Source organism: Saccopteryx leptura, chromosome 6, assembly GCF_036850995.1.
Source record: "Saccopteryx leptura isolate mSacLep1 chromosome 6, mSacLep1_pri_phased_curated, whole genome shotgun sequence".
NCBI lineage: Eukaryota > Metazoa > Chordata > Mammalia > Chiroptera > Emballonuridae > Saccopteryx > Saccopteryx leptura.
The window spans coordinates 34,501,301-34,519,418 of NC_089508.1; the positions used below are offsets into that span (position 1 = coordinate 34,501,301).

General features: G+C 38.9%; 1 protein-coding gene across 8 annotated transcripts in view; it reads right to left on the reverse strand.

Moving 5' to 3' along the window:
• The window catches only part of GPHN (gephyrin), a 509,895-nt gene extending 496,859 nt beyond the window's left edge, over nucleotides 1-13,036 (reverse strand). For all 8 annotated transcript variants that reach the window (XM_066388097.1, XM_066388096.1, XM_066388095.1 and 5 more), the window contains exon 1: nucleotides 12,249-13,036. In XM_066388097.1, the coding sequence (XP_066244194.1) occupies nucleotides 12,249-12,312 (64 nt within the window). In that variant the 5' untranslated portion in view covers nucleotides 12,313-13,036. The remainder of the gene's footprint in view (nucleotides 1-12,248) is intronic.
• Nucleotides 13,037-18,118: the final 5,082 nt, after the last annotated feature.

Below are 18,118 nucleotides of genomic sequence, written 5' to 3' on the forward strand. Positions count from 1 at the left end.
AGAATAGACTACATGGGTTCAAAAGGCAGCTTGGCCTCTTGTCTTAGTAATTTGAGCAAATTACTTAATCTCTACTATAATTTCAACTGTAAAATAGTGATACTATTCTGAGGATTAAATGTAATAGGCTCTAGGAAAGCATTTTATACTGGGTAAACTCTCAATAAGGTTAACTATTATTCTTTTCACTAATATGAAAAGATGTCCAAGACAGGCTGGAGAGACAGGAAAGTTCAGAATATCATGTTATGCTTTAGCAAAGATCACAAACTCAAATGCCTATGGAGTAAGGCAGATTAACATACTTAGGTTAAGTGGAAATCATGGAAAACTGGACAACCCAGGCCCTTTTCTTCAGGGGACAGCCACTCTAACCAACTACTGTCATGTGAGATAGAGATTACAGAGTTACTGAAGCTTAAAAAGCTAAAAATATTGGTTTTTATGGAATATATAATTGGACTTATTTATGCATTCATCTTTTGTTAAATGGTAGAAACATATTTTTTTGTAAAAACATAATATGGACCTAATGAAACATGTTTACTGGTCAGTTATGGCCAGTGGTCTGCCAATTTGCAAATTCTGATATAATATATTATTTCATATGTGCATATTTAAATATATACTTGTATACAGAAGAATAAACAAAAACAAAAAGCTTAAAGGTGGTTAACACTAGAGAAACTGGGAAATAAGGTAGTAGGGCTTAATTTCACACTTTACCGTTCTGTATTGTCACATTTTTTACAAAGCACAAATACATTATTCTAATAAGTTTTTTAAACTAATTTAAAATATGACTTAATTTAGGAGCTTTCCCACTTGCGACTGAATGCAAATGTAACCTTATTGTATGGATATTAATTTTATAATAATTTTTAAAATTTGCATTAGAATAAAAATGTTCAGTATTGACTATTTTTTTATTATTAATCTTTTTTTGAGAGAGGAAGAGAGACAAAAAAACAAACTGAATTTGTTGTTCCATTTATTTATGTATTCATTGGTTGATTCTTGTATGTACTCTCTCCAGGGATCAAATATGGGTGACAATGCTCTAACCAACCTACCTACCCAGCCAGGCATCAGTATTGACTGTTGTGTGGAAGGGGAAAGGTGATCACTTTTTGAAATAATTCATCTTTTTTTTTAATATTCAACTCCTTATTTCCAAGATATCCAGAAATTCTTAACCTGAATTAGACTTGAATGACTGTTCAGTTCAAATGTACTTTTTTCTTAATGTTCTTTTAAAAAACAACTTAACAGAACACAGAGAATTAAAGAAAACATTTCATTTCTACTTAGCACTCATACTGTACTTGCTCTCTTTCTTTCACAAGTTTCTAAATTTTATTAACATTTTCAGCATTAGGCAGATCAAATTAACCATGATCCTGAAATCTCATGTACAAAGAAATAAGTAAATTAATAAGTAATAAACAATTTATCCTCTGATGCCCTCAACCCCAAAGTGAAAATACTTACTCTTTAGGCCGCACTTCAAGTCTAACTGAATGTGAGATCATATAAAATTCTTAGCAAGGTTGTTTATGTGCTTCCGAAGGCTATAGCAGACTACAAATATAAGGGAAAGGATAAGTATGTAAAGTCACAACTGAAAAGCAAATACTGTAAAGAACCATACTACCAAACTCCATAATAACAGATATTCATAATAGGATACAGAAATATAATTGCTAAGAGTACAGTCAAACTTGTGCTTGAATTTTGGCACTGCCACTGGTGTAGTCTTGAGCAAGTTACTTAAACTCTACTTCTCAGGCAGTATAAGAGGAAGGACTGAATAACATATGCAAAGTGATTAGAACAAATAGAACATGTTTATACTATATATATAAGCCCCATACATGTTAGCAGTAATAAGTTGAACCTAATTGAAAAAAACAATTGTATTATATTCATTCAATATTTTCTATCTTAGAAAGCAGGAAATTTGTAACGGTTTAAAAATGTGTGTAAAAAGTGGCTTGAAAGCAATTTTGGTCCTTATACTTACCCACATCAAAAATAAAATATGGAAGCTCTTTATTCTTTGAAATGCAACATAAATTAAGCTTGAATTTGTCAATATCGAACTTGATTAAATACTATGTTCATGTTATTATGGCTAAAATATTAGTTCCAAGAAGAAAAGGTCTTCTATCAGTCTTATTCACTATTTTAACCCTCACTTGAGCACAGAACCTTTGTACCTCACATTAACCCTAGAAGGTAAGCATAGTCACTCCCATTCAAAACTAAGGAAAAGGGAAACTGTGGTTAAGTGTCTTGACTTTTGACTCCTATTTTTCGCTGTTTTTCTTTTTTCTTTCTTTTTTTTTAAGATAGGAGAGAGAAAAGAAGAGAGAGAGAGAGAGAGAGAGAGAGAGAGAGAGAGAGACAGGAGGGAGGAGCTGGAAGCATCAACTCCCATACGTGCCTTGACCAGGCAAGCCCAGATTTCGAACCAGCAACCTCAGCATTCCAACTCAACGCTTTATCCACTGCACCACCCCAGTTCAGGTACTGTTTTGCTATTTTGGTCAACACAGTTAAACTTCAAAATAAATAACAGCATTTTCGGAATTTCTAATTTTACCTATAATTTAAATTTTTTATTTTGTAAGATGATATTTTTAAAAATTGCTGTAAAATTACCCTAAAATAATCCTCATACAGACTATGACCATCAACTAGGAGGCGATATATTAAATTTGATAGTATAAAATGTCTCCAATACATATTATTAGTATCACCCTGTTACCAGTTATAAATATATAAAAAATATTAAACCACCTACACTGAACTATCTTTTCATTAATAACAGTGAAGTTCTGGTATACCTAAATATTTCTGATTAGCTGCTTCCTAAGATACCATGTAAATGTCACACCACTCAGTTTTTTCATTAAACATCTTCTATGCAACTACTTCATTAACAGTTGCTATGACAAAAAGGTACAAAAGAAATAAGAAACATATCACCCTTTTCAAGGACTTTAAAATCTATTTTGAATAAGATGCTTATACATGAAGCTGTTAGCAACTTGCACCAAGCAACATATGAAAAGGTTAAGGTAGTAAAGATTGAGTATATATTCCAAGTCAGACACACATATTAGGCATTTTCATGTACATTACCTCAGTTTCCTTTTTTTTTTTTTAAGTGAAACAAGAGGAGATAGTGAGACATACTTCCGCATGAGCCCTGACCAAGATCCAACCTGAAATCCCTGCTTGGGGAGGGATGCTCTGCTCATCTGGAGTTGATGCTTGCAACTGAGCTATTTCTAGCACCTGAGGTGAAGGCTCCACAGAGCCACCCTCAGCACCTGGGGCAACACGCTCAAATCAATCGAGCCATGGCTGTGGGAAGGGTAGAGTGAGAGAGAAGGAGGGAGGAGGAGGTGAGGAGACACAGATGGTTGCTTCTCCTGTGTGCCCTGACGGGGAATCAAACCTGGGACTTTCAATGCTGGGTCGATGCTCTACCACTGAGCCAAGCAGCTGGGGCCAGCTACTTCTTTAAAACTCTATGAAGTAAGTATTGCCATGTTCATTTTGAAGGAGGAAACAAATTCAGAGGTTAAATGACTTCCCACTGTCAAGGGCAAACCAGAGTTTGAAATCTAAGTCTGTGACTCCAAAGTCCTTAAAAAACAAAAACAAAAAACCCTACAACATGCAGCCTCCCACATGTACATGATTACAGGGGATAAATAACAATTTATAAACACTAAAGGAAAACAAAGAAAAATATCATTGTAGAGAATAAGTCCTTTTGTTAAAGAAGTGAGGTTTGAGCTGACTTTGAAATTAAATGTAAGACTGAAACTACTGGTAACAGAAAAAAAGTTAATGCCACAAAAATTTCTAAACTGAAAAAATATAAATATTTTTCCTTCAATTTATTCTGATAACACCTGCTCTCTGAAATTTTATCTTTTCTTCCATTTTTTATTCTCCTGATTTTTTATGTATAATTTACCTCTTCTCCATAATCATTTCCATTGTAAAGACAAAAAAAAAAAAAAAAAAGAGAAAACAATTGAGAGAAAGAGTTAAGTAATATTGCTCATGGTTATAAAAAGTTACTGGCCAGATTAGCATTAGAAAATGAGCCTTCTAGTGTTTGGTGACCTAGTGTTCCTTAAATGTTTTTTTGCCAAAGTACCAATAACAGAAGAATGATGAAGTCTGGAGTTATATAATGGGCTCACTTGAAATCTCTTTGAAGATTCAGATTTTATCTTAAAAGCTCATGAGAATTCTACATTCTGTGCCTAATTTACTCATACTTATCTAATATTAAAGTGGTTTCAATTACATGGTTTCAAGTAAAATAGTTACTTCAAGTATTATGTTTGATTTTATTAACCATTGTCAACCCAGTAAGTTTAATTTTTTTGTTTTTGTTTTGTTTGTTTGTTTGTTTTTTACAGGGACAGAGAGTCAGAGAAAGGGATAGACGGGACAGACAGACAGGAAAGGAGAGAGATGAGAAACATCAATCATCACTTTTTCATTGCAACACCTTAGTTGCTCAGTGATTGCTTTCTCACATGTGCTTTGACTGCGTGCCTTCAGCAGACCGAGTAACCCCTTGCTGGAGCCAGTGACCTTGGGTCCAAGCTGGTGAGCTTTTTGCTCAAGCTAGATGAGCCCGCGCTCAAGCTGGCGACCTCAGGGTCTCGAACCTGGGACCTCCGCATCCCAGTCCAATGCTCTATTCACTGCGCCACCACCTGGTCAGGCAAGTTTAATTTTTAAAAAAATAAAAATTTAAAATAATTGTTTATTCCCATACCTTAGATTTTAAGGTGTACAATCCTTAGAGAATTCCCATATACCCTAATTTGAAAAGTAGGACACAAATGTGTAATGCTTCTTTCACCAGATCTCATTTCCTTGCTTCTTTATTTTTCATATTAGTAAATTTTTAAAAACATAGTAAATTTTATTCTATTCTTTTAAAAAGTATAGTTACTGCAAAATTACTGTAAACATTTGGGTTGTTTATATTAATTATAAAAGTTTCAAAAAGTTCTACTTACTTGGTTAAAATCAATTAATTAAATACAACTTATAGACTCACTAAACAACCTGGACAGAGCTACATGACAATACTCCATTAGGTATTTGCTTTTTGAGCAGTCATTCAAAAATTAAGTAAGAATTGCATGCTATTCATATTAACTACAGTCCCAATTACTGTTAAGGAGGTTAAATAATCTTTTCTTCTTCCTAATTTATTTTCTCTGCCCAAATATGAAGGAAGAAATCCCTGTGGTTTCATTACTTTCTTTTTTATTGTTTTTTTTTTTAACATTTCAAATTCCAAATATGCTTTGTTGTTCTTCAATCCCATTTCCAGCAGCAACATATAAATTTTTCCTGTTTTTACACACTGTTCCAAAAAGGCACCCTATTCAACTTAACCAGGAATCTATCACCTGTAAGAGTAAAAACAGACTCATACATCATTTCCTCCTCAGTAATGTATTGCTGCTTTTCCATCATAAACCTCAGTTAAAATGAATTAGTCATAGTGTTTTTAACAAAGTTCAATCTCTTAATATGTAAAAAACAGTGTACTAATAGCTTATAAAGTATTTGACAAGTGATGACAGTATTAAGTATATTCATTAGAAATTAATTTAATGATTTTCTACTTTAAAATTTTAATTCTCTATTATATTGCTTCTAACCAAAAATTCATGAAAGAAAGAACAACCTAGTTTAAGAAATGGGCTTCCTCATACAGCACCCCTGAGGGGACAGTGATGAAAAATATTCTCCCTGCCCCTCAGGAGCTCAAAGTTTATTCAGGGGGAGGATCACAGCAGAATACCGTAATACATTTTAAGGACTTATGATAGAGTTGGGCACATTTTGCAGCAGCTAAATTAGAAAGATGAGGAAAGAGAAGGATCTGAGTAGGAAGAAATGAAATTCAAACTGTATCATAAAGGGTAAGTAGGAGTTTAGCAGAGAAAGATGAGGTGGGAAAGGGGATTCTAGGTGAAAAAAAAAAGCTTGAGAACACAAAACCATTTTACAAGCTCACTGCCCCTGGCTCCATGCAGGGGACTGCTGGGGAAATGGTTTGAGCCAGGGTCAGAAAGACAGGAGGACACAATTATGGTGAGCCTTATTTATCACTCAAAGGAGTTTGGATTTGATGCTGCAGGCAGTGAAGAGACAATGATATGCATAAGTTATACATTATGGAAAAAACATATTTGACCCTGAATCATTTCTTATGTTTGCTGTTGTTAAAGTTGTGTAAGGTGAAAAAAAAAAAAAAAAGCAATTAGTATTATTAATACACATGATAGTTTCTGTAAACAGAAAAAAAAATAGGCTTCCTTTGAGCAAAAGTCATACAGATTAATGTTGGTATGTCTGCCAGAATCACAATTCCATTTGGTGGGACTTAAGGGTTGTTTTTGTTTTGTTTTGTTTTTTAATTTTTCCACTGATATGAGAGAGAGAGAGAGGGAAGCATCAACTCATTGTTCCACTTAGTTGTTCCCTCATCAGTTGTTTTCCTTACTCCCTGACCTGGGATCCAGCTGAATCTGCAACCTCCACGCCCCAGGAGGATGCTCTATTCACAGAGCCACCCTGCCAGGTCTGGTAGGCTTTAGGTTTTGTTTGCAACAGTGATTTGGCTACTTAATGAAAACTTCTATTCTCAAAACAAAGATATATTTATATATTTACATCGATAAATGGGCTTTTCAGAATATAATATTGACAGTATAATGCACATGAATAAGCTTGAGTAATGAAATAAAAAAATGCTTGAACAATTCCAGAGTTACAGAATTATCATCCTCTTGGCTTAGAATTTAGTTTTTCAATATTTTGAATGATTAAGATGCTACACATGTAACTAATATTTTAGGTGTTCTCATTTACAATTAGTCTTTTCTTCCTATCATCTAGCTTTATGTCCTGTTTTAATATATTTCTTATTGATTACAGATCTACAGCTCAGTGTAATAAAAACGTATATTACTAGAGCAAAAGTATGATTTTTAAAACTTCCTTTCCCAAATATTTGCATCATTTCTCATCCATGCCACTGTTAGTGAAAATTTAGGTAATGAATTATCATCTTTAGCTATGTACTTTGATATCAAACATTCGCTGTGGCTACCTAATACAATAGTAATTACCTAGTGGAATACAATCTATCTCATTCTATATTATTCATGTATGTATTCATTATTTTTCTGATATCTCAGAGAATCTTTTATAGCGGTAGACCTTTTATAGCCCAGTGGCTCAGTTGGTTAGTACGTCCTTCCAATAGCCAGGGTTGTGGGTTGGATCCCAGGTCTGGGCACACACAAGAATCAACCAATTGTCCTGGAGGGTTGGCTAAGCATATAGAGAGCATAGACCGGGCTTGCAAACATCGGAGATTGGATCTCACTCAGGTCAAGGCAAGCATGAGAAGTGACCATCTGCTTTTCCTCCCCTCCCCCTCCCCTTCTTTCTGTTCCCCTCTCACAGCCAGTGACTGGATTGGTTTTAGCATCAGCAAAGTGCTGAAGATAGCTTGGTTGGTCACAGCATTGACCCAGACTGGGGTTGCCAGGCAGATCCTAGTTGGTCCAGGTGCATGTAGGAGTCTGTCTCTCTATCTTCCCTCCTCTCACTTAAAAAAAAAAAAAAAGAACCAACCAATAAATGTATAAATAAGTGGAACAACAAATCAATGTTTTCTTCCTCTGTCTCTCTAAAAATCAATAATAATAAAAAGTAGAAAAACTTAGGTAAAAAGTGACACATTTGAAATATAGTTACTTAACTATGTAATTTTTAAAACTCACTTAAGTATAATTACTACTGAAGGTATCAAAAAAAAAAAAATCCTACATCTGCCCCACATCTTATTTCTAGTTTCAAAACAGTAGATACTTGTTTGTTTGCATCATGTTATTCATCATCATATTATCTTTTTTCTCTGTTATAAAGAGTAATATAAGTAGGGAATATAAGAAACAGATAAATTAAAAACTAGATCTTAGTTGTGTAACAAAGAACTATAATACTTCATTTATGGCAAATCAACATAAGAGCGTTACTGACAAAAATACTGTTCCTAGAGATGGACAATAATGTTCAACATAAAATGTTTCCATAACCTATTTTATATACAAAAAAGTCCCCAATTTTCCTGATAAAAAATAACTAGTACAATGTCCATGTTATATTATCATAATCTGATTTCTAAGCCCTAAATAATTCGAGATATCAAGTAAGAAAAATATGCCTTTACTAAATATTTTCCTTTATACCACTATTCTTTCAAAATTTTGTTTAAAAAATTCTAATAGTTAATTCATCTGATAAGAAGTTTCAATAGACTAGTACTATAGTTGCCAATTTCATAGGTGAGCTGAAGACTAGAAAAACATCTAGAAGATGAAAAATTTCAAAGCATATTATCTTGGGGCCCTGGCCAGGTGTCTATATGGATACAGAGCTGTCCCAGAGCACAGAGGAGGTCAGGTCTGGGGATTGATCCCAGGTCAAGGAATATTTTAGAAGCAACCAATGAGTGCACAACTAAGTGGAGCAACAAGTTTACGCTTCTCTCTATCTCCCCATTCTTCTCTCTCTCTTAAATCAATGGAAAAATGTAAAAAAAATATTATCTTGCAACAAAAAATAAATAAAAAGTCACAAAGAAACCAATTAGAAATTTAGAAATGACAGTACAATTTCACAAAAGTACTATCACATCATAAAATGCTTTGCACTGGTAGACAGTACTTTCCACTACCACTGTAAAATAGATTTAGCTAAAATACTTAAAATGCCTATTATGAAGCATACAGAGAATATTTTACAAAACAAGACATTCATGTTTAAAGAGAGTCATAAATTACCACTCATAAAATCAGTATTAAGTGCGGCCTCTTAACTCAATCTTAAGTATAAAATCATAATACTTAAGTTCAGTAAAGAATAATTTCACACAGTGAACCTGCAACGCTTGAGGTTCAATAAGACACAAAATTGTACAATATAGCTTCATTTTCATAGGTGTTTTAAAAAAACTTTTATTGATTGATTTTTAGAGAGGGAGGAAGAGAGAGAAACATCAATTTGTTGTTCCACTTAACTATGCATTTATTGGTTGATTCTTTTATGTGTCCTGACCCAGGATCAAACCTGTAATCTTGGCATATCTGAACAACACTCGAACCAATTGAGTTATAGCGGGGGTTGGGGGGGGGGTTCAAAATCAATGGAATGTCAAGAGCATAAATATTAACCTGTTTTTAATAAAATCCACTACTTGCAGACTGAGGGATGGTGCTCTTTCATCTGATTCTTCTCCATGTATCCATCAGAGTAGACAATATTTATACAAATAACTTTTTAAGTAAAAATCCCAAAGTTATTTCTGACTTCAAATATCCATTTTTTTTTTACAATTAAAAATATTCCACTGATTTGAGAGAGAGAAACATCAACTCATTGTTCCACTTAGTTGTGTTCTTACTGATTGCTTCTCCCCTGAATGGGGATTGAACCAGCGACCTTGGTGTGCCAGGACGATGCTTTATCCACCGAGACAACAGCCAGGGCTCAAAAATCCATTTTTATCATCAAATCCTATCGCTCTATGTTACCACTTCTCCCAAAGCTGCAACTTTCTCTTCATTCCTTCAGCTACATCCTTATTTCTGACCCTAGACTTTCCCCAAAAACTGCTATACCTCCTTCTTCAGATTATCTTTAATTCCACTGGCAAAGTTCTCTTCTCTCCTTTACATTTTGCTTATGGCATCTATCTAACCCATTTGGGCTTCCCAAGACCTTCACATTACATTTTGGGGGGGTTCAAGAACCTTATCATCACCAACATTTTCATTTATAAGGTTGCCACTGACTTTCAATTACAGTACCCTTAAAAATGCCAGTTTAGCCGGACCTGTAGTAGAGCAGTGGATAAAGCCCCTCTATGTGGAATGCTGAGGACACCAGTTCTAAATCCTGAGCTTGCCCAGTCAAGGAACATAGGAGAAGCAACTATTGTGAGATGATGCTTCCTGCTCCTCCCCTGACTTTCTCTTTCTAACCTCTCTCTAAAATCAATAAATAAAATCTTTTTTTTAGGTCAGTTTCTTCTTAACCTCTGATAAATGTACTAAATTCTGCCTCAGGCAATCACATTTGCTCCTTATCATTCTGAATATGGAATTTCTTTTACTTGTGTCTTCAAATGCATAAGTAATTTATTTAGACAATTTTAGCAAAATAATGAAATAAATTGCCTCTTCAGTTGTTTGCCTATCAGTATTATCCCTATTTGACTATAGGGATACAGATAAGGGCTGCATCGTTCAAAGGGTTCTGTACAACCATGTCACTTGACCCAAGTAAGATAATTCACTAAATAAAACTATTAGGGAAAGCTTAAATAAACAAAAAAATGTTTAAAAATCTCTGTAGTTTAACTTGAAAACATCCATGATTTTTCATTTCCTTTGTCAGCTGACACACTTTGTTTTTTATTAAGCTTCACCCTTACTACTCTAATTTTCAAAACACGGCTAGAATTTAAAGTGTGAATTGAGGATTGATCTAGGGAATACACTCTTACACCCATGATTAGATTTTTTGAAAATCAGCAATGCCAGTTCCTACAATTCTGAGATATAACTGAATCTTTGCACATGGCAACAGATTCAAAACACACACACACACACACACACACACACACCAGCTCATATGATTTGGGGGGATTCCCTTCCCAGAAATTGGTTTAGACTAGTTTCTCTATCCAAGAGCCTTTCGAAATTCCATCAATAAATCGCCATTAATATCTAAAATGAAAACCAGGAAAGGGCAACCCATTTACTTAAGAGTGGAAGGAGTGTCACGGATATCTCCTTTCCATAAAACTCAGCAGTCAAATTAAGCTTTGCACTCAATATCTACCGCAGAGAATTTTTTTTTCTACCTAATATTAACAGCAAGTCTCATTCAATTTAGTCCCTTCTCGAGCACCGTCTCAACCTGTCAGAATTTGACAAGGGGAAAAAATTAAAAAGAATTTGGGGGTTGGGGAGTTGGGGGACACTAGGATTCCCGTCTACCTCACTTCTTTTTCCGAAATCACAACAGTAAATCTCGGATTTCCTTCACTCCAAACTAAATATAGTTCTTTAACCCCCGCCTTGCCACTCAATTACACATAAACCTTGCCAACTACAGAACCACAGCAGAAAACCCCTACAGATTGGCTTGCTATTCATCTCGGAAGTCATGCCCTGCAGCAACTGCCTATCGCCGAACTAAGGGATATCACCCAAATACAACGCAGCGGAATCAGACATGCAGGGCACACACGGTGTTCGCGAGGGAGGGAAACGCGACCCGGGAAAGTGCGCTCCTCACCGGCCTCGGGACCGTGTGGGGGGGCGGGGGGTCCCAGGGGGGAGGAGGACGGAGGAGCCCAAGTCGGGGAATCCTTCCCTCTCAAGTGAAAGGGGCTGAATCCCAGCCGCAGGCTCAGCCCGTCCCTCTAAGGAAACCGAGAGGCGGGCAGAGGGCCCTTAGCTGGGAAGGCGGAATGCAGACACTTTGCGAGGTCCGGTTGTAAGCCGATCCCCCACCTCCCGGGGGAGACGAGGGGTGTCCCATGGGTGGCCGAGGGGAAGCCCAGCTCGCGAGGGGCAGCCCGCGGCGGAGCAGAGTTCCGCCTGATGAACACCCAAGTCGTGTCCGGCCCGAACCCCCCGCAAGCACAGCAGAAGCGGCGCGGGGCCACTCGGGTGGGGGAGGGGGAGGGTGGCGAGGGGGTGGCCGTGGGATTCCCCCGTCTCTCGGACTTGCGGGAGCCGAGGAAGCGCGCGGGCCAGCCGAGAGCGGCGTGCTTCAGGCTGCGGAGCCGGGATCCCGCCGCCTGCACCGGCAACACGGAGCCCCGCAGCGCCCGCCGCACCGGCCCCTCGGTCCCCGGGGGCCAGGGACTTCGGCTGCGAAGGCGCTGGGGCCTGACATCCCACGGGACCGGCTCCTGCTCCCGGGGGGTCGCACGGGAACACCCCAACCTACAGCAGCTCTCAGCGATTGTAAAACGCCCCCCTTTCCCGTCCCCCCTCCTCAGCCTTCCCTCCTCCCAGGGCCTCAGAGAAGGGTCACCACAGGCAAGAAGCCTGAGGCAAGTCGGGGACAGAGGCGGTCCGGTCCCAGATCTCCTTCCCGGTTACCTGTGAGGACTCCGACACGAATTTGATGGTCGTGGTTAGTGAGGATCATTCCCTCGGTCGCCATGTTTCCCAGCGCAGTCACCGCACTGACAGGAGCCGGGAGAAGCCGGAGCTCGGAGCGCGCCGGCCGGGAGCGCGCTCGCCTTGGACAGCGCGAGAGCGAACGCGCGAGGTGAGCGGGAAAGGCGGAGGGGGGGCGGCCGGGCGCGGGTCGGACTGCGCCGGGGAGAGGCCGCGCAGGAGCGCGCGAGTCCGCGGGAGGGGGCGGAGTCAGGGCGCGCGACCCCGAGTGCCGGTCAGAGACGGCGAGGTGCGGGGCGGTACGCGCTGTGGCCGCTGGAGGGGAACGCGCAGAGGTGTCCGTCGGGGGCCGGAGACCCAGGCCGCTCTGCAGCGCGCCAGAGGCAGGGCGGCTGGACAGCAAGAACCCGAGGGGAAAGGAGAGCACACGCTCGGTAGGTTGTGGGGGCGGACTCGGGAACGGGGCGGGGCTACACCGCGAGGCGTGGAACTCGTGGAGAGTGAGGGAGGAGTGAGAGCTCGCTGGCGGAGTACTGGGAGCGGTGCGGAGCCGGCCCAGCCCGGGGAAGACCGGGAACGCTCCGGGACGCGCGAGTAGCCCTGGATTGGCCGGGAGAACGCGAAGCAGGGTGCGCGCGACACCCGAACGCTGCCTCAGCGGAGCGCCAGACAGAAGCAATCCCCTGCCGAGCCGGGCGCCTCGTCGTTTGCGGGGCCTCTGGCTGGGTCTCTGGGCTGCGGAGCGGCTCTCCTGGACAGATGAGGAAGGGGCTTAGCGCGAGGGGCCACTCCTCGCCACCCCAGGAGCTGCCGGAGACCCCTGAGCGCGCCGGGGAACCTAGCGGTAGCTTGGAAAGCTGCGTGGGCTGCGGAACGGCGGCTGCCACCAAGAGTCGGCCGTGGGCCTTGAAGAAGGAGGTATCCTCCCCTGCCTCGTCTTCCCGCGGGCTTCCCCAGTCGGCTCCCAGCTCCGAGTATCTACATGGCGATCTTAAGAAGCTTAGGAGTCTGCAGCAAAGCTTCTCTTCCTCCTGCTTGCTGCCTTGTGGTTTTGTGGCTTCATCGCCATGGTCTCTGCTTTTAAATGAAAAGCACCAATCTTAGTAAGAAGTTGTTCCTCCTACCTGAACTGTGTCACAAAAGTGGAAATAGTTATACTCGGGCCATGGCAATTGAGTTTCATTTCCGTATTTGTGTGATATACGATGACCGTGAAAATAGCTTTTGTGGCCGCTGTTTTTCATAAAATGTGTTATTAATCACCTGTGGCTATTTCGTGTCAGTTTCTTAGTTCCATTCTCTTAGCCCTTTTAACTTCTGATTTAAAAAGCTACATGCACACATATGTACATATTCTTTTCTTTGATTCTCAGCCATGGTAAAGCCTGGAAAACTTAAAAATGAAAAGCAGAGTGTCAAAAATGTGTTGTCAACGTTTGTACACAAGATATCAGTCAATTTGATGAATATAAGTTTTTTATCATTTCAGTTGGAACACGGACTTATCCTCATTCACATTGTTACGTATTTCATTTTAAATAATGGGAGTACAAAGGAGATGTGGATGGAATTGAAGTGGCACAAAATAAATTAATAAAATTTCTTTTGAGTATGTGTATTGCTAGTATTTTTGACAAAGCATTAAAAATGGAAACCAGATCACAAACCCACTTTCTATAATTATCCTGTAGAGCCTTGTGGCCAAGGGATTCTTAACTAGTTTCAAATGAGCTATATATACCTGTAGTATATGGGAAAGTATGTCCAGAAGTTTCCTTTTTCTTTAAAGATGAAGAACAGTTGATTACATTGTTACCTTACTAATCTAGCTTTATTCTCTACAGTTACTTCAAATTTCAAATGATTAAAAGTCTCAAACTTTTAGAGAGAAATCTCAAACTTGCCCACTAATAGATTCTGTAATCTTAAACAAATTTGGACCTTTTTCTTCATCTTTTAAATAAAGTAGTCGACTAAGCATCCTTTCAACTTATAAATTCTATAATTATTCATGGAAAGAAACTGACACTTTTGTTTCACTACATTTGTTTCCGTAAATAAAAAAACAAGGAGCTTTCTGTATAAAAGTGATGGTAAGCTTCATTAAAATTTAATTGGGAAGGGTGAATATGAATTAAACCTTATAAAGTATATGGAGGTTTGTTTACTAAAACTACTAAAATTGCTGGAGAAAGTGATATTAGTAGAACTAAACTAGACAATTATAATAGATGTTTTTGTCTTCCAATAATTTTTCTCAAGTGTATTTATCTCTGCCGAATTTAGTGAACAGTAACAAAATTTACACAGGAAAAAAACAGTGGCCTTAATGTCTAATATGACTCTTTTTTTAACTGCTGGTTATTGAATGAAAATGGCAGTATACACATGCTTTTTTACTCCTGTTACAATGTGGCATTTCTTCAAAATTCATCCTGAATCAGGTGTTACAACAAAGCAAATTTTCTGGAAGGTAGGAAGAGAGTAGCATTTCTCAATACTGACAAATGTCTCAGGAATATGGTCGGAGCAAGAACCCAAGTAAAAGAATTAGAGTTAGTATGTAAAGAATTCGAAGCACACAGGAACTTATTCCCCATTTTTAAGGTTTTAATCATGGAAACTATAGGAGTTCATATGAACTTAGAGTTAACATAAAAGGTAAACATCTGGCATTCATAATGATTTTCATTATGAAGATGGAACTTTTATCAGTAGAGATGAATTAATGAATAAATAAACTTTGACTTTTTTCCAGTAATGGTATATTTACACTTAGCCCTCCTGTACTTTAGCTTTCCTGTGGTTAATTACAATTTCAATATAAATAAGGCAAAAGCTAACTTGCTTTTCTGTGGCCAGACTCTCCTAATTAGCACTAAATGTGAGCAAGAACGAATTTGGTAATGTATTATTCTGTTTCTAAGGCTCATTTCACTCATTCTTCTTTCCTCTTTGGCTAATGACCATAACTAAAACTGAGTCAGTTAAAAATGGGTGCTGACAACATTTTGAATGTAATACTTAATGCCACTGAATTGTACACCTTAAAATGGTAAATTTTGTTGCATGTATTTAGCACAATTAAAAAAATGGGTGCAAGGTGAAGCTCTAGTTGATTTTAACCTAATATTTTCCCCCAGAAGAAGGTTGGTTATAGCGAAGATCAGTTTTAGGCTGGCTGAATTAGTGTATTAAGTTCCTAGGGATGCTCTAACTTAGTAACACAAACAATAGAAATTTATTCTCTCACATATCTGGAGGACAAGCTATTGCAAACCATGCTTCCTTTGTAGGCTCTAGGGAAGAATTCTTTCTTGTCTCATTCTAGTTTCTGGTGGTTTCTAGCAATTCTCAGCATTCCTTGGCTTATATCTGCATCACTCCAATCTTTGCTTCCATCTTCACATGACCTTATTCTCTACGTGTATTTTCACTTGCCCTTCATATATGGATACCAGTCATTGGATTTAGGGATCACTGTAGTCCAGTATTACCCCATTTAACTAATTACATCTACAAAGACCCGATTTCCAAACAGGTCACATTCTGAGGTTCTGAGTGGGCATGAGATTTTGAGGGACACTATTCAACCCAATATAGGTGGTGATAGATAATATTACTGTGTATAGCCATGAAAACATGTAAATTAGAAATTCAGCCTATCAGTAATGAAGGTTCAGAGGTTTCTATAAAAGCTAGGATTTACTAGTAGTTCATTTGGTTAGAGCATCATCCTGACGCACTAAGGTTGTGGGCTTGATCTTGGTCAGAGCACATACAAGAATTAACCAATGAATATATAAATAAGTGGAACAACAAATCCATGTTTTGCTCTATCTCCCCCTCTCTTCCTCTCTAAAAGTCAAGAAATAAAAATCAATAAATTTTTTTAAAACCTGGGATTTAGAAATTAGATATACTCTTAATGAAAATACAGTGCTATAGCCTGACCAGGTGGTGGCGCAGTGGATAGAGTGTGGACTTGGGATGCTGAGGACCCGGGTTCGAAATCCTGACATCACTGGCTTGAGCCGTGGGTTCACCGGCTTGAGCACAGGGTCGCCCACTTGAGCATGGGATCATAGACATGACCCCATGGTCGCTGGCTTAAGCCGTAAGGTTACTGACTTGAAGCCCAAGGTTGCTGACTTGATCAAGGGGTCTCTGCCTCAGCTGGAGTCCCCGTCAAGGCACATAAGAGAAACCAATCAATGAACAACTAAAGTGACACAACTACCAAGTTGATGCTTCTCATTTCTCTCCCTTCCTGTCTGTGTGTCTGTCTCTCTCCCTCAGTTTAAAAAAAAAAAAAGAAGAAGAAAAAAAGAAAAGAAAAGAAGCTCTGTTAATATTTGGCCTAAGTAGCCTTAATGCTTTTCTCCTAGAAGTAGTTTTCTAAATTAGAATTTTCCAAAGTCTGGTGAGATAAATTTATTCATTCCTATTAATTAAATTGACATTTTCGCTTTTAGTTCTATGCCCTTGTTATCTTCTAGTGAAGTGAGACTGAGCCACCTTAGTATCCCATGGAGTTTGATGGCACTGATTTTGGAACAAGTAAGACAGTGTTTTCCAATGTTCTCTATGATTAAGATAAATTTGAACTTTTCCTTGCATTTTTGATATTATATTTGTTCTGTGCAGATTGCTGCATGAATATTTTGTGACCTGATTCTTTGTATGTTTTCCACACTTACTCTCTTCCTCTGAGGTCCCCATCTGGAAATCCAGATATATGAGAATATTTTGGGTTGCGAGTAATTGATCATAGTTTAAGCCAGAAGGAATTTTTGGCCCATGCAGCTAAGAAGTCCAGACATACGTATAGCTTCAGGATTGGCTAACCTTCAGGATCTGGAAGCATGTCATCAAGATGCCATTTTTCATCTATGCTTTGTTCTTTGTTGACTTAATTTTTACATCAGTTTTTTGTACATGGTAGCAAAGATGGTATTAGCTTTTATAGGCTATAATTTAAATCAGTAATTTTTGAGTCCATCTGGGGCACTTGGAGATTCCCAGGACCCTTTCAGGGGGGTCTGCAAGCTCAAAAATATTTTCATACTAATACTAAGGTATTGTTTTTCTTTCCACTCTCATTTTCTCATTACATACAGTGGAATTTTCCAGAAGCTATGTGATGTATAATATTATCACTCTGATGGCCAATGGAATGTGTTTGTATATTTTTATATTTAAAAAAAAATTAGGCCCTGGCCCATTGCCCAGTGGTAGAGCATCAGCCTGGCATGTGGATGTCCCAGGTTTGATTCCTGGTCAGGGCACACAGGAGAAGCGACCATCTGCTTCTTTACCCCTCCCCCTCTTGCTTCTCTCTCTCTCTCTTTTTCTCTTTCTCTCTCTTTTCTCCTGCAGCCATGGCTCATTTGGAGCAAGTTGGCCCCGGGCACTGAGAATGGCTCCGTGGCCTCCTCTTCAGGCACTAAGAAGAACTCAGTTGCTGAGTAATGCTCCAGATGGGCAGAGCATCGCACCCTAATGGGCTGGGGTACATGTGGGAGTCTGTCTCTCTGCCTCCCCTCCTCTCACTGAATTTATATATATATTATATATATATATAAATATAACCTACATAAACAAAAGCTCTTTGGAATCCTCAATAATTTTTAAAGTGAAGAAGGATCCTGAAACAAAATCTTGAGAACCATAGATTTAGGTCATGTGCCCACCCTCAAAGCACTTACTAAAGCAATGGGAGTGGCATTTTTTGATTGGTTTGGCCTTGATCATGTACTCACCCAGAGGATGGAGATCAGCTGTCCCCAGTGGTGGAATTCAGCCAGTACGCACCTGTTCAGCGGAACTGGTGCCTAGTTTTTTGTTGA